The sequence below is a fragment of the Bombus vosnesenskii genome, unplaced genomic scaffold, assembly GCF_011952255.1.
Source record: "Bombus vosnesenskii isolate JDL3184/JDL3185 unplaced genomic scaffold, Bvos_JDL3184-5_v1.1 scf7180000013302, whole genome shotgun sequence".
In the NCBI taxonomy this organism is placed as follows: domain Eukaryota; kingdom Metazoa; phylum Arthropoda; class Insecta; order Hymenoptera; family Apidae; genus Bombus; species Bombus vosnesenskii.
Window position 1 is genome coordinate 923,438 of NW_022882951.1, and position 25,259 is coordinate 948,696.

Consider the following 25,259-nt stretch of genomic DNA (forward strand, 5'->3'; position numbering starts at 1 on the left):
AATAACTAAATTCGAATTCTCAAATGTTTGACTCGTATCGCTGTGATTTTCAGCTCGCTACCATAGCGTTTGATAATTTTCATATTTTTCTTACACTTTCCCTGGATATACAAATAGAATCGATTCTATAGCAAGAATGATAGACTTGATTTCACGGTGGATCAATGAATTCGATTGTTTCACGCGTGATTTGAGCGAACGATCCAAGACAAATCGTTCACCTTGACCGTGAATCGATGTTCCGTTTCAGGAACGGAAGTGCCGCGATCGACGCCAGCCAGAAAGTTGTCGTTCGCGTAAATCGAATCGATACCGTGTCGAGACTGCCGATTCCATCGGGATAAAACGAAACGAAGCGAACCAGCGTGTTCCTCTGGAGCGAATAGAGGAGGAATCGAGAGGGTACGCGAGGAATAGTCACGACTCCAAAGTAGGTGAGTATCCTGGAACTTATTTAAGAAGCAAAGATTCTATAAACGGTTTACGAAAGCTGGAAAAATAAATTCTTGCAAGTTAAAGTCGTAATATCGAGAATAAAAGATACCAATACGTTGGAGAAATTAAGAATCCAAATCAGTAAGTTGCACAGTTCAAAGTTGGAGTTTCTCGAATTTTGGGAAATTTCAAGCTGAAAATTTTGATGTTGGTTAAATTAATAACTGCAGTTTCGTAGAAACTAGAAAAATTAAAAGCTGGAATTTTTTCAAATCGAACCAATTAACAGCTGGAATTTGTTATAATTGGAGAAATTCAAAAATGTGGTATCTAAAAGTTGGAATTTAAGAACATTGAAATTATTCACTTGAGACTTTTCAAAATTACGATTTAATTAGAATGTTCTCTCTCTCTCTCTCTCTCTCTCTCGATGGAAATAATATTTAATAATACACAGTAGACGATGTTCAAAGAGATCTTGAAAATTGGATCAATGAATCAGTGGATTAGTAGAGTTATGGGTTGGCGATATTTTATGAATGATATATTAAGGTTTTTTTCAAGATAAAATATGAAATAACGTAACACCGTATTGAATAAAGTAAACAGTAAATACTTAATGACCGACAATCTTTCAAACGTAATTTACGAATTCTACAAAGTCACGATCGATGCAATCAAGCTTGCAGTTGATTTTATCGCGTGTAGAGTACAATGCTCGCGGCGAGTCAGAATGTAGGTGGCCATTATGACGATGGTAATCAGAATTTCATGCAGGAAATCGTCGGTGAATGATGGCATGGTACTGCCGTTGTTTACAAACATTTTTTATTTTTTTTTTACACGCGATGTAATTAACGACGGTATAATTAACGCGCACTTTCGCGAGAAGCAAAACGCTTCCTTCCGATTGAACGATTTATTCTTTCGATCAATGCCACTCGCCTAACGCCATTTAACGCTTCTTTCGGACATATTCTTTTTAATTGCTATACTTTTCCTAATGATACTACCTGATATTTATTAATTAATTAAAGTTATCAAAGTAGTCGGTATTTTAGATATTTCGGTTTCTAGATGCTTGAGTATTTTTTATTATTTTAATATTCTTTTTACAGACATCTGATGATCTACGAATGATCGTAAACGATGATAAAAAAGATTCATTATAGATAATAGAAATTTATATATCGCTACAGAATATTTCTTTGCGAAATCGATACAACTGCTATTTATTCGAACAAAAGTATACGCGATTGATGTTTGCCAATTACTTCTATCATCCTTTATAATTAACTTTTGTAATTCATTTTTATACAATGTTCGTCTATTTTATATCAAGTTTGTATAATAACTTAAATTCACTCTCGTCGAATATATTCTTAAAAGAGATTCTTCCTCTTACTTGCGATACATTTTATACGAACAGCATGTGGGAATACCAGTTGTTGAAAACGAGTTGGCACACGTTATCCCCAGGTTTCACGTGTTCGTCAATTATCACGAACGCGACGGCAGCAATTAGTACCGTTTCAAGAAGCCAGAGTTACTTTTTCCTTCTTCGGCTGTTGTTTCTGATTTCCTCGAAACTTTCGTTCTCTTCACGATCGATAACCTTCTTGCCCATCAACGTCACGTTCGTTTCGCCATCTTCTCATAAAACGATTTCCTCGTCCTATCATCGGCAAACTTCCCCAACACCGCATTAATCTTTCTCTTCCAGTAAATTCCAATCTTACTTCATTTCGTTTCACTTGTTTTCACTAATAAATGAACAGTTTCTTCCAAAAGAAAAAAAAATCGTACAATACCAATCCATGCAATTACATGAAACGCGCGTTACTCTCGGTTTATCAATGGAGATCGGATACAGCGTAAATGCCGATCGAATACATTAGGAAAGCTTGTTTCCTTCGATTCGCATGCATTCGTTCAACGTTATAAGCCGAAAGCTCGTTTACTACATTTTTATTTAAATTCTGTGCACGCTATACTTGGACGCGCATCTACATAATTCTAATTATTAAAAGAGCATGATCTAAAGTAAGATGTTCCAAAGACCGGATGCGTGTCCTGCTCAGATAGTCGAACGAGAATTTTCGTAGCCTGCGGCCCACGAGTTCAAGGTTCTAATTAGCATCGTTCTCGATCCATTTTTCAGTGGATCATCCTGGTTTGGTTTCCTGCGAGATCCAACGAGCACATGCAAAACAGCTACTTGGCGGGATCGGTTGGTTGTCGAGCGGCTCGCGTTAAAAAAGGTTTTCGATAGATAACGGTCCGCTCGTTGCGGAAGCGCTCCCGTTCAACGATCCGCGGACGTTGCTCTTAATTATTTATTACGCGTCGATGACGTAACCCTCGGGGAATCGTTACGGTGTCAGACACGGTGGAAATTTTATTAATTCGAATCGTCGCTTCATCGTGGAAATCTTTCTTCTTCTTTGCTAATGATTCTTTGTTTCTTATGTATTACATTTAGATACATGGGATTATCAGTCTTTTTCCTTCTAGTATTTGACCCTCGATTCGCATACTGGGTCGTTTTCCATCAGCGATTATCATTAATTTTTCATTTTTCTCATACTTTTGTTTAAATTTAAACTCTGCCTGAAAAAATTAATTTAGCACGTAGATGTCGATTAAAAAGTACTCGGGCGATATTCTAGAAACTTGAAAGTATGTTCAAGAATTTTGGAGGATTTTTTAAAGACACAAAAACATAGAAGAAATAGATTTCGTGGACTCGAAGGACGTTTCATGCAGGCGACACGACGTTGGGAAAAGCGAGGTTGCAGGCTTACGTGGTTAAGTATGGTGTTATATTTGGTTTTAATTGAAGTATTTAGTCCTAGTTTTAATCTTCTTTTTTTTTTAGATTTCTTTTTCCATTGAAAATGAGTGATCATAAGTAGTTTTCTTCTAACATTTAACCACGCTATTTACCATGTTTTCGAAGATTAGATTCGTGTTTCAATTTTAATACTTTTAATGCATCAGGCTTTCCAAAGACAAGATTCAATTCTTATCAAGTTTATAAACAAATAAAGATTAAAATTCCACTTTGATCTAGAAATAAATTAAACAATGACACCTTGATGGTATTCTCTTAATTTTTGCCTGCTTCTAAACCGGATTTCGCAAATATTCCACGAATTGTGTTTCGAGGACATGTTTTGCCACGCGCGTTTCTCATATTCTGCTATTTTGAAACGTAAGCTTTCATCAACGTGTCGTCACGATAACGATTAAGAGCCGCAGATGGATTAACGTTTCTCCGCGATTTCCTAGTAATTTCCCGCATCTTGGCGTCTTCGCTAATCGATCAGGACTTGTCATGGGAATCGTTCAATCTCCACTCGTCGACGATGATTTACAACGCGAGACAGACTATTACGATCGTTCTATAATAATGTGAGATTTCAGTTGAAAGATTCATTGAACGATACAAAAGAGACGATCACGTCGAATCCCATTTTAAACAACTAATTGCCTATATACAATCGAAAATAATCTCTTCTAATATTAAACGCTTAACTTTTCAAAGAAATTCCCAGCACACTTAAAAATTACAATCGTCGTGCCGTAATCTTTTCTTGTCTAATCATGAAACACAGGCAATTACGTTAAAGTTTATTAATACTCGAATTCTTCCTGCATTTTCCACGATGATAATGAAAGCCTGTTCTCGAATAGTTGCCGACCATTGTTCCGCGGAGGCGGCATTAATTACTCGTGTTCCTCTTTTGCTTTCTTCTTTCCTCGTCGTCGTAGCGGTCACAGGCACGCGTCGAAATGGTCTGGCGACAGTGAGGTCGACAGGCGTCGTTTGGCAACAGATGGGAAAGGTATCTATGGCCGTAAGAAGTGCCGCTATGTCCCACATCGGCTGCCTACGATTCTGGCACGGTAACCACGTTCCCCTATTATATGTGCACACCTTCCGGCAGGTGGTTCCCGAGATTTGCTTCTCTTCCTTACAGGGATGCGTAGAGTTCGATTTATTCGAATATCGTATGCTTCCTGTACTATGTACTATGAAAAGCGAAAAGAAGATAGGACAATTCACATGTGCTGTATTCACGAAAGAATTGTCGTTCGGAAATGACGATTAGACTGCGGACTATTTTTGCAAAATTCCTATTTTTCCAAAATTCCTATTTTTGCAAAATTCCTATTTTTGCAAATTTCCTATTTTTGCAAATTTCCTATTTTTATAAACGCAAGTGAGGACATGGAACTTTCACGCAAGTTTAGAAAATAGATGTATGTACATGTGTATTGTACCAGCGAGGAATGAAAGAGAGGAAGACAAAAGGAAATCGCCGTGGGACAAGCGCATCGCGTATGTGTCGAACGAATGAATGTGCGATGAAACAAATTCATTGCTGTTTGAGATGTACAAGAGAATAGAGGGCTGTTCGTTAATATTTCAAGTTATTATGTTACGTATAAGATAGTTCTTCTGTTCTAATAAATTTTGTATTTCATAAAAAATTAACAATTGTCACGATGAGTATCTTGTATTTTGGATATTTCATGTATTTTTACATTTTACGTGAATTTTCGTAATCGTCGAACATTCGGTAAACGCATAAAAATCCGCGGTCTAACGACGATAATTAAACATCAGACGTACACGCTGATACAATCTTTTTATTCGAACAAGACGTTGAAATTAGTACAAAGTAGTGTAACACCAGCTGTATTTGTACCTAACGTTTTTCTCCTTTCTAATTTCCCTCGATACCTCTAAATCGCGTGCTCGACTTACCAGCTTTCCTCGTTAGGGATGGTAATTACAGCCATCTTGATCCTTTTTTATTATACTAGCACGTTGTTAAAGGTATTTAAATGTAACAGACCGATGCTTACGTATATTCAACGCTTATATTTTTGTTCCCAGATTTCGCGAGATATCCCACAAGCTATCTTCAAGCACGTACTTGAATTTTTTTTCACTCGTTGACACGATAATCCGTCTCGATCTTCTGCTTCCTTTTTTCAAATTTTGAAGCGAATTTTAGATCGCACAGCTGACCGGAGCACAAGTATCACTATGAGCATATTACGAGCAATAAAATTTTCCATGAACGTACAACCATAAGCGGTGTAATTATTAGCTGATAAATTATCGCGCAAGAAGGTACATTTTAAACAAATTTGCGACAAACCAAACGACGAAATTGTTCCTATCCAAAACTGTCTGCAACAGTTCTTTCTATATCGACACCATCGAAGCCTTTTTGGTATTCTATTTTTTTTTCTTTTTTACGCATACTGGGTGCTTTATTTATTTTGGACGTTATCTTCGAAAACGAAATACAGAAACAGATCTACTTCATCTACAATTTACGTTAGCGTTTTCTTCACGAAATCGTGCAACTATTGCACCCTCTTGCATCTGACATTTGACGACAAAAGGGAGTAATCTAGCGTCCCAATCCGATCTATCTGCACCGTTGAGTCGATGGCGTTAGCACCGGAAGTGGATGTCCGCCTTCTCCGCGTTGTCGCGTTCACGCGTTTCTCGTTTCGACCCAACGAATCCAAATAGACGCTCGTTCGTCTACCAGAACCAGTTTCCCTAAGACCAATATCCCTATGCCGTCGATTACTGTCAACGTTATTTTCGCTTAAAGTGAAATTTCGTTGTAAATCTGAAGCTCGGCGTAGCGTAAATTTAACAGGGAAAATTAGTAGAGTGAATTTAATTGCCTGTTAAAATGTCCGAGCGAGTAATAAGTTAGCAGAGGAAATTGAAAATACCAGGGTCAGGATCTGCTGTAAAATCGTTTGGTAATAAATTCAAACGGAGAAACGTTATATTTAGAAGTTAATTACACCTGTAAAAGTATTGTTTAATGTTATTCGTGGAACAATTTCAAGCTAATTGTATTATAATTACGTGGAAATGTTTTACGAGAGTATAATGTTTTTTTCAAGTTACATTTTAAAGAATCTTATTTTTATTCTTCCAATATCTGTCATCTCATCGACACTGGTTAACATTTTTCTTTTACATCGCTTTTGATGAATATAAATTAAAAGATCGATCCGCTGAGAAAGTTTTGCATATCGCTATATATACGCGACTGTTGGTATTTCTCTAACAAAGTTTTGAGAAAGATCTTCGAAACGCGGACGTTAACGGACAAAAAGCGAATATCGAGCATCTTGAGTGACATTTAGAACGCAACAGCATGTTATCCACGTGGCGAGTACTGTTGCCTTTCTTGCAGAATGTATCGCCATTAGGAAGCAAGTGGTGCTTGTAAAAACAGATCTTCTGCGTGTTCGACGATCACAATCGCGATGAACGTACTTACCCTTGGAACCGGTTTCACGGTCTCTGCTAGGATTACAAAGGTATGTCGAAGTACTATGATCCTTTTTTCTCGATTCTAGGTCGAGATCCATCGCGTGGCTGTAATTGGCACGATAAAAAGAAAAGGAAGAAATAAGAGAAAATAGAAGGTAAAACGTTTTAATCGTGTCAATTATTGTCACGATATAAGGCAATTTTTGTTTTTGTTTATTGGAATTAGTTTGAAACACGTTGGAATTATATTGGATATGTCAGCAATTTGTATCGAAATTATCTTCGTACTCGACCTTCTTGCATAGCGCTTCGCTGGCGAACTGTTAGATCTGTTTTCGGAATAATATAAACTCGAGTTAGTTTCTCAGGTTAAAATACCATGGTATAACCGTTGCCCACGCATAATTAATGGATCACTCATTTCACATCTCGCGTTCCATATAATTCAAACTGTTTTCCGTGGGTTTGGTTCAGGGAAATGTACGGTATCCGACGTTCCTGCTTTCTGATACGATCAAACTCCACGCTGTATGTTCGTTCGCCAGTTCGTTGTTTCAGAGAACGTGCAACCTAAATCACCATGTGCCATTTTATATTCGCGGTGTGGAATATCGTAAACAGTACCTGAGAACAGTACCTTTCGGATATAAGTCAGCAAACTTTGAAAAAAGGACGAACATTACGAAAGCAAATTGACAGAATTGATAAATATCATTTACGTAACAGATAAACGAGAGAAGCGCCGAATATTTGATTTTCACTGAATTAGATCTGTGATAGTAATGACACGACTTTGATAGTTAGCCATGGCATTCAAACGACCTTGGGAAGAAGCAAAGCGATCTTGATAATTGCTAACGACTCGTAAGTGACTTTCAGTGCTAATATCGCGACGTCGATGATGGTTTAAGAACTTGAAGCGACTTTGAATAGCGATGATTCGACTTTGAAAATTATTGATTATTATTAAATTATTGACCTCGAGCGTTAAGGGCAAGCGATCTTTTACGACCTCGTGGTTAGCGAGGAAAGTATATGCAATATATAAATTTGTTTTTTTTTTATTAATTTTACAGTCTTTTTCATAATCGTTCAGATTCTTATTCAACCTCAGCATACGCTGCATTATTACGTGTAAAGTACACGTAATATCGTGGTAATTGTTTTCAATTTTCAGTTCAGCCTAATATGAGATATATCGAGCTTATAATTCACCTGACGAAAATTAAAAAAATGCTATATAACGATTCACTTCCGTGATTGTACCGTTTAAAGCAATTTTTACGGTAATTAATTCTTTATCAAAGCGATCTTACAAAGTCTTAAGGTGTTAGTACTTTCAAAGAAATATCCTGTAGGATATAAATTAAAATGTAAGTCAGACTTATACAGTCAGAAATAATAGGAAGGCAGAAATATTTGATTGATGCGACTTTCGGACGATAGAACAATCGATTTTTATTAAGGGGGTATTCTGGTCTAGAAATTTGAAAAAATCGAAAAATTTTTTTCATATTTCCAAAGTTTAGACATTCGAGAGTATGCCCTTAAAAGGATTTTTTAAAATTTCAATTATTTTACGAGTTACAGCCATTTTTGTGACGCAGCATCTGCTCCGGTCCGACCGGGACCAATGTGCAGTAAACGATAGACGCTGCTCGAATAGCTACGTCTCAAAACTTTAAACTCGTTTTTCTCGAAACTACTTTTTTCGAGTTGGCGTGTACGATATCTCAAGTTCTAACGAACCGATTTATTTTAAATTTGGTCCGAATATTCCTTATATACTCCTGTATCGTCCGGACCACGCTCAGCTCAAAATCTTTAATATTACTATTTTTTAAACGTTCGGAATTGTCAAAAAAACGTGCGAAATAAGACATTTTTTTTCAAACAGCCGTCATTTTGTGAAAAAATGTTGTGTTGACTTTTCCAAGATTCAAACGATAGCGGCATCCATACTAATTAAGAATCCGTTCGCATTTTTTGTTTCGGATGACCAGAAGGGTTGATATCGTGCACGCCACGACACCCCATTTTCTTGGCAGCACCCACTTTGCCAGCTCATAACTTTTTAAATATTGAGTTTTTTTTCAGTGAATTTTTTACGTAATCTCGAAATATCAATAAACAAATGCTAAAAAGAAGGGTAGCAAAAATATTTGTTGTTTCGCTTGTACAGAGCTTCAAAAATCGCCCGAAATTCATGCCTCTAGACCAGAATACCCCCTTAAATCTCATTTCTTCGAACAGAGAATGAGAAAATTGTCAGTTTGATTAAATATTTAAGGGCTGCGTATCTTTTTGGCCGCTAAGCTACATAAATTTTCGGCTGATGAGAAGGTACAGTCTCGCTTTCGTTTGTTTATTTTCTAATACATACGCGTGGCTTGGTGCAACAAGCGCCAATGTAATATTTTTGCAAAAATCAGTTAAACTCTGTACTAAGTTTGTAAATAATTGGGCACTCTATATAAAAAACGACAATTTCAAATTCTATGTGGAAATTACTATAATGGCACTGTATATACCTCAACGTAAACATTTTTCATGAAATAAAGTTTCTGCTAAAAATAGCAAAGTCAACGTAGATAAAACAAATAGCATGTCCTTTAATTCTTCCTCTTTGTATTAGAAGAGAAATTTGAAACAGCAGAAACTTGAACACGAACTTTTTCACATAACTCTAAGTGCTAATATAATTTTTATTTATTTATTTATAAGCACCGACGTTGATATTTCCTGCATCAAGCCGCAGATATAATAATTCGTGACAGGAAAAGAGTATCTTTTAGTAATAAACATTCCATTCGGATATTTGAATATTCGGATAACGAAGGCTCTACCCTAATACAGATCGTTTTTCCTCTAAACGAACGTTTCCATCTTTTATTTCTTCCTTCATAGTGATGGTCGTAAACCGCCAAATAGCCAACGAAATTGCGTAAATTGCACAAATTGTATAAATTGGAAATTATTCGTGCAATCGAGTATCGCAGAAGCTTTCCTTCCTCAACTAGGTTCAGCGATAAAAGTTTAGGCGAAGTTCGTTCGTCGAATCGATGTTTTATTCATCGTGTGGATCACATTAAGCCATGTTTCGTAGGAAACAGTCGTAGAGATCTCGAAAGTCGGTGAAATTTTTCAGTCGAACTTCCTGTACGTTTTACAGAACCCTAATAATCTTTTATTCTCAAGCCATTTAACTAAATTATCCAAACAGTATGAATTCGATACAGTTTCCCGGTCGACTTCCTGCAACGAAAGCAGAAAAACAGATTTGATCGTAACGGCGACTGAATGTAACGCAGCTATGCAACTCACTCGCAATGATTTAACGCGTCGAGTATAATAAAGCTCGCTATTACGGAACAACGAATCAACCTTCTTCTTAACTAATTACGCGTAATTCGTTAAGTGTCAGGGTTTCCCATACAACTTTTTATCGTCGCGTGGCAGCGAAACACGCGATCGCGGTACGATGTGAACACGCTTTGCTTTAATTTAGAACGCAAGTATTTCTCTCCAACGCTGTTACAACTACGCTCTCGTCATTAGGTGGTATTGACAAAATCCGCAAATCGCTTAGTTGCCAACCCGATAGAACACCAGAGCATAGTTGTAACATCGTTGGAGAGAAGTACTTGCGTTCTAAATTAAAGCAAAGTCAATGCCACCTAATGAAGAAATCCGCAAATCATTTAGTTGCCAACCCGATAGAACTTCTGTTAAGTCTTTAACAAAAGAGAAATCATAGTAGTCCATCTTCGTTAAAAGATATTTCTACCTTTCGTACTTGCTGTACGCATCCCCTGTACTTTTCTGCCTACGAATTTCCCGTAAACGCGACAAATTTCGCAACATCGCCGACATATCTCGCATATCGTGTGCGGTTACGTCATACGCGTAACCCGAATCGAGCGTGGTAGTTCCGATGCGCGCGTCCTTCCCCGTTTTCGTTGGCTCGTCTCGACGAATCATCCAGGAGATTCACCCAATTCCCGAGGTGATCGGCCAAGGTAGTCACGAACACGCTTTAGCATACACGTCGCGCCGCGCAGCGAAGGTTATTCAACCCGAGCAGATCTCGTTCGTAGGCAACGCGGAGTAACGGGTTCCCGATGACTCGTGCATGAGGCGCCTCTCCACCTTGCCGGATTACCCGGTGGTCAGGCTGCGTGCACGCCGGGCCCACCGCTTCTCCAACCTTCGAGTCGTAGATTCAGTCAGCCGTGCACCATTGTCGAAACATCGTCCTGCTGCACGACACGATCGCGATTCCTCACCGCGTCTACTCCTCCGCCAATGATCCTAGTTTCGTCCCGCGATCGCTAGCTTTGTCTCATCTTCGTAGAACGTTCGAGTTTCAAGTCGGTTCGAACAGTGTTTCTCCGTTTGTCTTTCAGTTTGACGAGTAGTTTGCCTTCTGTAGTGTCGCGTTCTGATATTTTCTTTGGTGTAGCTTTCTGCTTTCCTTCGTATCTCGTTATTGCGCGTGTTTGGTGATTAAATGCGGTTTCCAGGAGGATTCTGAGATTCAGGTAAGAGAAATTCCAAGGTTTCAGACGGCTTGGTCTTTGATTTCGATCCGCGAGAGTCAAAGGAGCGCGCGCTTCGTGCGTTTCGCTGAGGATTCGCTCGTCGATTTATGTTTATTCAAGTTCGACAGGTTTCCGTCTACGGTGGTTCGTACCGGAACTGGTTTCACGCCATAAAGCGAGCAATTTAGATTTTGTAATGGCGAAACTCGAGTACCAACTATTTTACAGGATGATCGTGTTCGCGTAATTAAGTCGTTTTTCTCTCGAGACGGTTTTAAGCGCCATGGTGGAAGAAGGAAGAATTTCCTTCAACGAGAAGAAGCTTTCAAAGCAGTTTCGAGATAACAAAGCTAAGATGAAAGAGAAACGCAAGAAATATTCTCTCAACGATCGAGTCTCTCGAGATTTAAACTGACCAACCTGTGATCGATTTTCTACTTTCTAGAAGTCTATCAATGTTAATCTCGGAATACGTAAATGGTATTCAATTTTTCGCAAATCGAACGATTCATCTCCATACGGTTGTCGGTTTAATTTCCCTATCGTTCGGTTATCGCAAAACGCTAGACGAGCCATGGAAAAAATCATCGGCGCAAGGACATATTCGTCTCCATTAGCCTCGCTAGGATTTTAATCCCATTATCCAATTTCCATCGTTCTACGTTCCTTGTACAAAGCTACAAGCTATGAAAATCATTGCCAAACGTGGCAGAACGTTCAGGAACCCGTCGACCTGGAAACGCGACGACGGCCACGGTCCATTCGGAGGAAATACCGTGACGATGCATCGCTGAAACGACATTCGCGATTCGCGACACACGTATCAAAAGTATTTCGACTTAACGGTACGTTGGTTGTAATCGAGCTACGAACACTCTCCGACGATTTGCAGTGGCTTCTGACACGCTTGCCGGCCTACACCGTTGGCCATAAATATATCAGGACACCCAGTGATTACGTTTAATGGAACGCCGAAACGAATTTTACTTCGCCTTATAATACTTTTCCTTGCAAATAGACCGCGTGTTTTTCTACATTCGTAGGAAATTCGAATATGCAAAAGTGGGCAGAATGCGTGCGATATAAAGCATCGAAAGTACAGTACCGGTTATAGTATTTAGTAAAATAATTTTCTGCCTGGCTTTCATTTACCTAATTACCTCCATAAAAACATGAATTTGCGTAAATAACCGTAGTATATTTATTTTATAGGATACGTATGGTAGCGGACGAAAGAAAGCTTCACGGCTATACAGTACGAAATCTACGAAGACTATAATCTTACGAAACGCATTTATATTTGACAAGAGCAACGAACGAACGTGAAATATACTGCAAAGCAGATTATCGTTATCAACGTAGCAGAAAATCGTCAGTACGAGCGTTATTGACGCTTATAGAGCACCATACTTTTACGCTCTCTTTCGTCCGCCACTGTACAATGCGAGTCAAATAACAGATTTATAACGAAATAACTGAAAAATAAAAAAGTAGTCGGTAACGTTCGATTTGTACGGAATGTCTGTCAATGTTGTGACGCTTACGGCCAGGTGTGTACGTCGGAGGATGCACAATGTGCTCACACCGACACATTCAAATGGGAGGGGGGACTAAGAAGATTGATAGTCCAGGTACCGTTACCGGACACCAATATCAACGAAAAAGATGCAACGGTACAAAATAAAAGAAAAAACACGATACTTTTACGGCGTTCGAAGAGAAACCACCGGGGAGCTTGGAACGCGCTCAATGTTGGGCACCGATTGAAAGGAGAATGTGGATGTTGGTCAGGCTCGGTGTACACGACGAACGCTTGGGTTTAATTGAGATGGAATTTCGGCTGGTAGGATTAGGCTGAACCGGTTATAGTATTCGATGGAGTTTAATTAGGATACGTGATTTGGATGGATTTTAGAGTTTTTTAAGTAACTGCTGTAGCATTCGATTGGATGGAACTAAAATTTCTAGAGTTTAAGTTCTCCATTGCTTGTATTGGTTGGCAACTAAGTGATCGCGGATTTTGTCATTAGGTGGTATTGACAAAATCCGCAATCACTTAGTTGCCAATCCAATAATATTTCCAAGATGAAGTTGGTATTTTTAAACATCTCCAGTGTCTGTTTTAAATGTTCATCTTTAATTTTTAAGCCTTTGGAGTATCTGTTAGGTTGCATAAAATTGACGAAGAAATTGTACAAAGAAGAAAGAGTTAATTCAAAAAAGGAAGAAAGCAATAAGAAAGAAAAGTAAAAAGAAAGAGGACGTTTTTAAAAAAAGGATTATTCACATTTTATCGCAAGGTTTCGATTTGCATAAAATAAAGTCATAAAATAAAATTGAGTATTAAACGGTGTGTTCCTTCGCGTCTGTGTCGCGAAACGACCGCAAAACTCCTCATTTCCATGCGATCGGCATCGCGAAGCGAACGACCAAGACGTGGCTATCGAATACGAACGATCACCTCGATCGAGACCTTCGTACGCAAATCGACGATCAAACATTCCCGACGTGTCCCACTGGAAAACGATCGAGCCACCTGTTTCGATCGTCATTGCGTCATTGCTCTGTAATTTATCGTAACGTACATTCATTTTCGGATACGTTTCGTTAAGTGATCGTTCCACTGATTCATCTTACGAAGTTGGCTCACCTTCGATAAGGTCGAGGTTAATTTCTGGAGGAAGAAGCGCACGTGCTTCCTGGTGAAGCTACTAAAATTATTCCATTCGTGATAAACTCTGAATAAAAATCGAGTGGATTATTGGGTCGAGGATAAACCTGGTCCTTAATTCTTTTCTTTATTATTCCTTTTTAATGCTTCGTTTTTGTAAGCAGAATATATTTTCTAAGATATCAGGTTGTCCGAAAAGTTTCTTTCGGTTTATAAGATGATAATAGATGAACAATAATTCCTGTTTTATACTATTTTATCGAATTAGGTTTTCGTTATATTTCTATTATTATATTCGTGCATAATTCAATAAACTAATATGAAACAAGAAACATTGTGCGTCTATTATTTCCTTATAAAACGAAAGAAACTTTTCGGACAACCTAATACAACAATCGACGATTAAAGAAAAGTATAAGCGAGAGAACGTTCAATTGTAGAAAATCATAGGCAAAGCTAAATTCAAATAGGAAATTTATATCTTCGAAATTTTAAACACTAGAACATTGATTCGCTAAACGTCAAAGCAGACAATTGCAACTATATTTCTAAATATTAACGTTAAACATTGAGATTACTTGCGTTTATAAAGGTTTCAACATTTGTAATATCATTTTTTGGATTATACAGCTAAGAATTACAAAATCCATGATTAACATCACTCAGGCAGGAAGATATAAATACGAACGAGTTTTACGGATGAAAAATCATTAAATGTACCGTAGACATTACGCAGTCAAAAAGATACAAATACGTGGGTAGATGAAACTACTATTTCTCGTTTTGTTTCAGTGCAAAAATGCGGATGAAGCTGTTAAAGATCGTGGTGGTCCTGTTGCTGTCAGGATCGGGCAACGCCAGGCCGCAGAAAACCGGTAAGAATCAACGTTTCTCATGAACATAGTTACGATTATCCATAAAACGTGAATCGTTCGAGGGAAAAATATTTATTTCATAGAGGAAACGTTAAATATTTTCGCGTGAAATAGTCAAGAGGAAAGGGATATTCCGCGAACACTAGACGTTCTGATTGTCGGTTACTCGTCGCAAACAGGCTATGTACTTATTTGATTGCGAATCCTCTAAGGGAAACGTTGCTAGTTTCCATGAAACTTTCCATTTAACAAGGCGAAGTTTAAAGTCTTTAATCAAGCGACGCGCTATACAATTATCGAGGATGACTGTCTTTCGTGTCTATTAAAATGTTGAAATTATTACGATAGCACGGATACGACGATAGTTTTATCTTTTTCCTAACGAGATTTCCTTTCGAGGCTTCCTTATGATGGAAAAACGTGGGGGCGGATTTTGCTCCATCGTTTTCTGTATTTTGTAATCGTAGCTGCTATTAATTACATCATCCTGAAAGTATACGTACACGTAGGAAATAATGCATAGGTATAGCTACACCAATAGCCTAAATTTTCAACTCGAAGTCGTTAACTTTTAGGTAGAAAATATTCAATTATTAAAAACAGATGATATCGTCGAATTACGAATTTTTGCTTGTTAAACTCTCTCCCAGCTCTCAATTCCCACAGGTAATTCTCAACGTTTTCAACATATATTTTATTCTGCGTATACTCCTTTATATCTTCCTGTCGTTCTTTCGTTCGCGAAAAGGAAAAGCTGCGTTTTATCGCGAAATGCAAATTTCTCTTAAAGCTTTGTATCTACCGAAGCTACTGTGTCCAGTAAATTCGTGTTTCACCATATCGATCGTATCGACCACGTTCCGTGTCAGAGGAAAGCGCGGTGTGTAGCACGTGATTACGCGAACCAGTCTGCACGCAGATTACACGTTCACCAGGAAATGTAATTCCCGGAGTCGCAACAGAAATTTTCTATCCGAACGACGATCGTCCACCGATTGCTCCTTGTTTGTTACAAAATTTTATTTCGTAACATAAAAGTGTCTTTCTTCTTTTTATCCCTCTAACTAGGTTTTTATTTCGCTGGCCAATTACGGCTGTTGTAATCTTCCAATCAATAATCTGTTGTTTTCTAAGAATTCATAACAACCGTTGTTACGAAACGACTATTCTGTGGGATAACGCGCGTGCAATGTGTTTCGATCGGATTTTATCTACAGGGCGAATATCGTGGGAAACTTGAGAAACCCAAGTGAATTTAATTAACGTTATAATGTAAATGTAATTTTCCTATCATATCGTTGTATATACTTGTTATTTCATAATTTTCGAAATGTTATATTTTTATATTAATGCTAATAGAAATCTCTCTTCCTCTCTTTCATTCGAGAACTAATTATACAATATAAAATATACAGGGTAATTGGTAACTGGTGGTACAAGCGGAAAGGGGGTGATTCTACGCGAAAAAAGAAGTCGAAAATATAGAATAACAATTTTTCGTTCGAGGCTTTCGTTTTCGAGAAAATCGACTTTGAATTTTCGCTCGGTACGCGCGCACTTCATCACGTTTCGTTATAACGGATCTCACTGTAGATTTTTAAAAAAATTAAAAGAAAATAAAAAAAAATTTTTATGCTATATCTTCGACTTTTTTTCGCGTACAATCACCCTGTATATAACGTAATTATATTATTCGCATAAAAATATAATATAATATAATTTTTCCCCATATCCCTGAACAATTCTCATTTCGTGCTTTTACAAATATTATATCATTATCTTTCTATATTTTCGAATAATACGTACAAAGTAAAAGTTTATTTCAGAAATGAATTAACTTTTAATTAATTTTCAGAAGGATCGATTCAAGTTCAGCCATCGAGGCCAAATCCTGAGCAATGGAGAGGATCCGGCGTGCCCCACACCGTTCGAGAAGATAGCAGGTACAGGTGGAATTCCGGAAGTAGTACTATTCCGTACATTAACTTACATTATCGCGATAATGTTAATCCTCCTATCGAGTCTAACGTCGAGGTAAGTGTCGATAAAACGAGACAACCGGAATCAACGCGCTTTCTTCGGCCGAACTCGAACAACTTCTGGAATCCCTCGAAGTTTCAACCAAGAAACTCAGGAAAGATAATCGACAAACAAAGTACGAGCATGTTTCATGAACGATCAATTAAAGGCGACCATCTAACCAGGTTTAGAAACACGTCTCGTCGTCAACCTATAGTGCCAAAGAATCATAGCACTGTTTCAGGTGATTCCACTAAAGAATCAGCCAATTGCTTCTCAAAAACAGATCAGAGACTTAATGTAGGTTATAGACGCGTACCGCTTCCAAATTCGAGAATTTCGAACGCGAAGATAGCCACTAGAAGAAATTCCACGAAAAATGGCCCTACGCGAGATTTCGCGCGCGATAGTCCGCGGAGAAAGGCGAATGATATGTTGATGAATAATTCAGGATCCAATGTCGTAACCTTGAGCCAGAATTCGGAATTCTCGGGTCAGGAGGAAGTGTTTTCGCTCACGCTGGACAAAAAGGTCGAGTCCACGACTGCGTTCGATCACGTCGCGGCCATCAGAAAGATCACAAACATGTTGACTCGCAATCAGACTACCTCTAAATTACCTTTAGAAAACAAACACGGCGTAGACGTTGGTATTCCGTCGACTCTTTCCGTGCACAGCCATTCCAATCGTTATTGGGGCTCCAAGCACTCCAACAGAACAAAAATTCGTCGTCCTCAAGATCATTCCTCTAATTCGAACAAAAAGAATCAGAATAGGCTTCATTTAAATAAGATGCACGTCAAAAGGAACAATTCTTCTATTTCTAACACGAGCTTGAAGAATTGGCCCAATAGTGCCATTCAAAACGACGAAGATTTTCATAATTACGATCAATATACCACGATAGAAGAGGATGTGAAGCCAGAGGAGGTGGTTGAGAAACCATTTCCATTGAGAAATTCCACTTTCAATTATCACATACCTGTTTCGAATCCCAATTTTCAAGAAATAGTTCACTGGTTGAAAATCCCGGCTTTTATGACGAATGGTAGTCATATAATGGAGAGTGATCAACTCAATAGTCCAATTAGCCTCGCTTTTGATCCAGTTTATCAAAATCTGGAACCGAATAGGCCTTCTAAGCCGAATATCGTTCCACAGCTCAAGCCTGGCTTCATTTATCCTCTTCGTCCTCCGAGCTATACCGCGGAGAAGGTGCCAATTTGGCCACCGAGTGGCCCATCGAGGAACAAGACTCAGGATCCTTTCGTTCACAATCCACAGACTCAGGTTTCTCAAAACACAGTTGTTCAATTAATAAATACAGACTCGAGCAGGCCAAATAGGACGACTCTTGGGACCAAAGTGCCTCCAGGATTTATCAGGCCAATTCCGCCAGGTCCTTCAAGTCCTTCGTCCTCTTTGACCTCTTCAGGATCTGGTTCGTATCCCCCTTTTGCCTCTTTAGCTTCGTCAGGATCTGGATCGCACTCTCCTTCGTCGAGTCTCTCGCAATTGTATCCTTCCACCGCAACAACTTCGAAGCCAGGCCCAAACGTTCACATAGGCTTTACCTCTTACGAGGACAACGATAAAGTACCTGATCAGAAACCTCAGACTCCGATGGTAACCTATGATCAGAGTTGTCCTACGATTCTAATAAACACCTACACGAGAATCAATAACACTATTCAAAGCAAAGAAGGCTGTACAGACTTGAACATCATCATCAATTCCCAAGTGTTCAACACTAACGCCTTCAAGTCTACACCTCCCCCTCTGCCTGACCAATCCAATCCTGAAAATTATCAGGTTTATGGAGACTCAGACAAATATGGTAGCCAAATAGGTTCAGATACCAATTATCAAGCAATACCTATCTACCAACCTAGTTCTCCAGGATCTCAGTGGCCTCAGAACAGTTACTACGACTCCTCAAAGTACCCACAGAACCAGAATCTTCAGCAAAACGACGTTTCCAACGTGGAGGTGATTCAGGATACCCAGATCAGTATTTCGAGTCCAGCTGAAGTTTCTCCTCCAGTCGAGTCTTCCTTAGAAGCAGTAGAAGAAACTGATCCGTTAAACGACAGTACAGGTTCTTCGGCAGAAGTTGGCTCAGACGTTGGTCAAGCAAACGATTCTCCAGGTGTGAATTCATTAGTTCGACCAGCTGTGACACCAGCTGCGTCAAATCCTGGCTCCTCAGGATCTACTAATATCTCTCCGGCAGGTCTAGGCACAGGATCATCTTCTATTCCAAGTCGCCCAAGTCACGACGATGACGACGACGACTTTGACCTATCCCCGAGTGGTATCATGGATTCCATAGCTTCGGTGTTCACTTATTTCACGTTTGTCAATCCCTTGCATTATGGGTTCTTCAGCTTGGCAGCTGCTCCTTTCACCGCTCTTGCAGCTGGAATGCTTGGTATCGTTACTTTTATCTATCCTTGGCTGTTCCCTGCTTCGTTTAGCTTTAGCAGGGCTAACAATAATAATGGCGATAGCCTTTGGTATAATATCGAAGAAGTGGTGATCCAGTCTTTGGAGAAGTATGGGAGGATGAACGAATGGAAGAGTAAGAGGAAGAAGAGGAAGAGATGAAACATTGGAGAGTTTCAGATTCAGGTTCTCCTGATAATTTTTCATCATGTGAAGATTTAAGTTTGGGTTTTTTGAGACAATTTAGAACCTCGTGCGTTGATATACAGGGTAAGTTAGGATAGTTCCCGAAGAAACAAAGGGTGTCACTGTTAGAACCAGGTGGATGTTAGGAACATATGGCGTATATAGGATGATTCAATGGTGGAGTTTAAATAGATCATATGGTGGTCATAATTGCAAGTTACCAGTGCTAATAAATTCTCCTGCGAATACAAATAGAATAACAAAATCTATATTCTATACGTTAGTTTTACAAATTACAAATTAAAATAATAAAATTGGGCAACAGAAATCTATAACCTACAACTTTTCATTTTACGCATCCGTAGAAAATTTCAAGGCACAAAATATATTAGTTTATGAAACAAATTTCTGCTTAGATCCCATTTTTAGTAGGATTTATGAAAATATAAATTTTCAGAAATACAAGTGGTCTGTATATAAAGAAACGAAGAAAATACAATTATTGGATCAGCCTGTATATTGCATAATTATTAAAAAGTTTTCTTATACTAGAAAGTTTTAGAAGCTCTAATATTTAATATCTTTAATACTAATATTTTTTAAAATAACTCTTAGATTTTATTTATTTAATTTATGAATCGTTTGAAGGGCAAAGGACATAGAATGGTATCTAGAGAATAGAAAATTAACCTCGCCAACGCTAGCTTTACTTAATTATGTTAATAAGTAAGTATACAGAGTACGAAGAGATTTCCTAGCAATAGAAACATACACACACAGAACAGTATTACAGATGTACTTATGCTATACCTTTAATGATAATGATTTACTTTTACGTTACTTCGAATTACGTACTTTTCTTTAGAGTATCTAGGGCATTGCTAGTATTTGTGCCAGTGAATTGTAATTGAAATAAAACCATTGGAACGAACAAATTATGCGTTTCTTTCTTTCAATACAACCAATAATTTATCACATTTCATATGTCTTTCTTATCAGCAGAATATAGTTATCTTCATATACCTAAGAAATAGCCTTATCAAATTCCAATCCTATATTCCAAAAATCATTTGCCATTACAATTATTCCAAAGAGATTATTGAAAATCACTCTGTATCATAAAATCCTTGAAAATAGTTAAAATAATAGAATCTATTTTAACATAAAGATTAACAAAACAATCCTTTTCCTGAAATATTTCACAGACTTATAGAAAGGTAAGGAACAAGCATCCATTGATCACTCTGCTAACTAAATTATTGCTATTTAATGTAATTTAAAGATATCTCAATTGTTATTTAAACTGCCAATTTAATTTACCACAAATTTGAAGCTTTAATTTTCCGAAAATCGACGTAATCTTTCAATCTTCTTTCAGTATCCATTCGAACGACACGCAACGTCACCTGAAAGACATGCATCACATCGATCAGTCCTTAAGAACGGTGGCCACTCAATTACTAAACGTGACCAATCCCGAAGAACCGCCAAAGATCCTCGACAACGTGATCAAGAGGCCCATTGCGAGTCAAAAACCAATCGAAAGAAACGAAGCCACTCCGATCAAAGAGATATACGTGAACAATGGTCCACCTGCTAATATTGGATTTGGTAGACCGATCAATTCCAAGTTCAACTACTTCGAGACGAGTCATCCAGGTCAAGCAATGGCCATCACCGAAGAAGAACTCGAAAAAGAATTAAGTTCAACGCGTCTGATGACTGCTTATAAGAATCATGCAACGACCACTGGTGGAATTTCCACATGGATCCTTCTAAACCCACCGTCGACAACGACGAAGACGACAGAGATAGAAAAGAAGACGAAACAGCCGTTTCAAATGGAAGTGAAAATGACTGTGAAACCAACGACTTTGATGGAGAGAGTGGAAACCACTGAAAGAGTGACAGAGAAAGTTACCATGCCCGTATCCACGACATTAGTCATGGATCAGTCTTCTACTACAAAGAAATCTGTCTCAGTCGACACGAAGAAGAGCACCGAATCGAAACCAGAGAAAATTCAAACCACAGAGAAGGTAGAGTCCATGCAGAGTACCACTTTGAAGGTTCCACAGACTACTGCGAATAATTTGGAGAATAAGGAGGCTGTTGTTAGTACCACGAAGAAGATACAGATTTTAAGAACGACACCTAAGCCTAAGATAGCTACCACGAAGACTACCGTATTATCTAAACCTTCTGGTTCGAAGCCTTCTAGACCTAGTCAACAGAATAGGCCTAAGCCTCCTATGAGAAGAACTACTACCGTTAAGCCGGATTCTGCGAAAAATGAGACTGTTTCTACTGGCAAGATAGAGAAGGTTACTTTCAGACCGGTTCAAATGATCACCATTCCAAAGAACAAGGTAGAAAGCACCGAGAAGCCTATGTTCGTGACCAAGATCAAAGCGTCTATCGCGATGGACACTCAGAAGACTAGCACGCAGTCTTCGGCTTCTTCCATGGCCACCAGTTTAGAAGTAACTACGACTTCTAGACCGACTACGATCGAGAATAATCTAGTGGAGGTGTCTGTGAAGCCGAAACCAGTTGGTACTAAGGTGAACAACGTATTGAAAGTCCAATTGAAGAAGCCTCTAGACGAGACGACAAAGATCGAAGTAGAACCCATTAAGGTGAATGCTCCCGTGTTGAAGATCGAGAAAGTGGAAAAGAACGAGGTTAAGAAAGAAGAAGAGAAGGAAACAGAGAATCTGGACAATACCAGGATAGATTTAATGAAATTTGATTTTAATCCTGAACTGACCAAGATCAACGTAAACACAGAAGTTTCTTCGACTTCAACGAGCACCACACAATCGACGACGTCCACTTCGACAACTAAAAGACCTAGGAACAATCCTAAGAGGAAGAAGAATAAAGTCAGAAGGCGAAAGCCAACTACATCCACCACTACAACCACTGTTTCTTCGGTGATATCTAGTACGACAGAGAAAGATTTAATAGAGGAACCAATCGCTGAAAATGGTATACAGGAGTCGAAGATAGTACCTGAGACCAAGGTGGCTGGTAATTGGACGAAGACAAAGAAGAAACCAGCTTCGACTCCCATTAGTATGCAGATTTACAACTTCCTGAGTCGAGAGGTGATGCCTAGTTTTGGAGTGATGTCTTTGGTGGGATTGGGACTTGGCCTGGCTTCTTACTTCTTGTATCCGCTCGGAGGAACCGTCACTAGAAGAAACTACGAGGTTGAACCTAAATATAAGTATAATTTCGACGAATACGGTGGAAACTATGGTCAAAGGGAAGAGGAGGTCTTGTCTAAAGTTCTTCAGGGTATGACAATTGACGAGAATAAGTATCCTGGCTCGAAGGACTATGACAACAATTACTATAGGTACCAACATTACGACGGAGGTTATGACGCTCAGCCAATCAAGAAAAGCGATCAAAGGTACCCTCCTTCATCTGCAATATATCGTCCAGAGAACACAGCGTCTATACATAAATATAAGAACACTGATTATCGTTATTCGGATAGTACAAGCACTCCAAATTACTATGACAGGTCTAAACATCGCGAGTACGTGGTTGGATCTGCCGCTCCTGGCACAGCCAACCGACAATTCGTTGTTGGAAGCATTCCCAAAGAGTACCCACCTTACGAAGAGAAGATTCCTTCTTTATCGACCCCAGGAAAGCTGGCTAACAGTTACGAGCCTACAGAAAGTGGGCAGATACAGTTCGACCACGATGTAAACCAGAACTTCAATTTTCCTGTGGGGTCTGCTCAAAACTATGGTCCAGTAGAGACAGCTAGACCAGATGACACTTACGAGGAAGTTGAGATCACACCTACCGCGGTTGCTGTGGAGCATGGACCTAGGTCTCTGAAGCTTAAACGGTCTCTCCTGGACTTGACAAAGATATCTCCAACGGAGACACGTCGTTCTAGAAAGAGAAGGGACTCCGTAATTCAAGTTATACCATCGAAACGACAATTGGAAGAGGAAGGGAAGGAGCAAGATTTGAGCAACGAAATCCTTAATATCATTGACTCAGCTATACCCGAAGAAGACTATACTCAGAAGAAGAAGAACAAGAACAAGGAAATGGAAGATTTTGCGAATAAAAGAAGAAAAGAGAAAGAGGACGAAAGGAATCGACCGAAAGAATCCACTACCAACAGTCAGATTTTAAAAACGAGCACAGCTGCCCCTGTGGACACTTCTACGATTTCCACAGCGGCGAAGGAGACTACCGAGTCTCCTACTTTTTCTCCGAGTTCCACGGAAAGCGATTCTGAAAGTAACACGACGAATAATCCGAAATCGACCGAAAGCACCAGCGAGTGGATCGATCTGACCACGGCGAAGCCAACCGAGCAGAACGGTTTCAATCTCTTCAGTTTCGTGAAGAAGATCGCCGAGATCAAGTTCAGGCTCGGTCTGACGCTCCTTAAACACGCCAGCGAGGGTTTTGCCAGATATCTTGGCCACGTGCAGAAGAGGATCAACGGAGAGGAGTGAATAGGCTCCTTCCAGGAAGCTGAATACAATGGACTCGAGTGACGACCGCGATTTATACTGTCACTAGGTCAGCACGTACCTTATTCTTCGAGCACGTCAGGACATCGTCTTGAAAACGGAAATCCCTCGTATCTTAACATCTGTTCGAGAATTTCGAGAGGGTGGAGACGATTTTCGGACGTTTTATGGTTGGAAAGGTCTTTCCAGGAGGGTGACTTTCTGTAGAATCTGAAATACCTTCGTCGTTTGTTTTTTCTTTTTTCTTTCTTGTTGAATATTCAGCGTTTTTTTTTTAGGGAAGAAATGTTTGTTTCTGGAGGAAGAAGGTAATTTTTTGAGAGCAAGGTATTGTTAAATTTTTACAACATTGAGATAGCAGGATTGTAAGATCGGGGAAGAATTAGCATTTGACTGGAATTATGTATATTTTGTATTTTTGCGTAAGAGATTGATATCTCTTGTTTTAATAATTTGCGAAGATTCCTTTAACATTTTTATAATATAAATGCTTTATATTATAATTTGACATTTTATATTATATTAACATTACATAATATTCGAAGAAGGGTGTTTCTTTTTGTTTGGAAATGAACATTTCTTCTTTGTTACGAAAATGATGAAGTTATTTTAGCTCGTAGAACCAGACAGCTCACCCTCTGTTAGTATAATACTCTGACGATGAAGAGAACTGCTCTTTCTATATGTTTTAAATAATTCTTATTGCGTAGAATGATAATTTTTGCAAACTTTCTTAGAAATGTTGCTTCATCCATTTATTAATCTATAGTTTCATTAAAATTTCTATCGTGCAATTGGGATCAAGAGAAGAGGAAGAGTTGTTCCTGGACGTGAATGAGTACGACAAGCTTTAAAAATAAATGTTAAGGAATAGGATTTCTCGCATAGAATCTAATTTCCATTAAAAGATATATTCCAAGAACGCTTTCCCCGGATTATAGAAACGTTTTTTAGGGAACGCTAAAGGTTTTGATAAACTTTCAACGAAAAGTTTTATTTTTTTATTCTCCAAGTGACTCTTTCGTTCTTCGATCGTATCTTTCGTTGGTACTTATGCTTTTTATTAAGTATTTAAGCGAACGACGAAATGTAAAGTATGTTATAAATACGCATATGATTAAATAAATAAATAATAAATAAGATGCATGTCTACATAATACCCTGACATGTGTGTATATGTCATATATACGAACGAAACTAGTAATAAAAATCTAATTTTTCTATCCGCAAGAACACATTCGTTTTTCTATG

At 38.6% G+C, this 25,259-nt stretch overlaps 1 protein-coding gene across 1 annotated transcript; it reads left to right on the top strand.

The window, feature by feature from the left end:
* The first annotated feature begins 296 nt into the window (after positions 1 to 296).
* LOC117234205 lies at positions 297 to 25,049 on the top strand. Its single transcript, XM_033495191.1, has 5 exons — positions 297 to 434; positions 14,762 to 14,844; positions 16,700 to 19,463; positions 20,143 to 20,220; positions 20,873 to 25,049. The coding sequence occupies exons 2-5, from the start codon at positions 14,769 to 14,771 to the stop codon at positions 23,988 to 23,990; spliced, it is 6,036 nt and encodes a 2,011-aa protein (XP_033351082.1). The 5' UTR covers positions 297 to 434; positions 14,762 to 14,768; the 3' UTR covers positions 23,991 to 25,049.
* Positions 25,050 to 25,259: the final 210 nt, after the last annotated feature.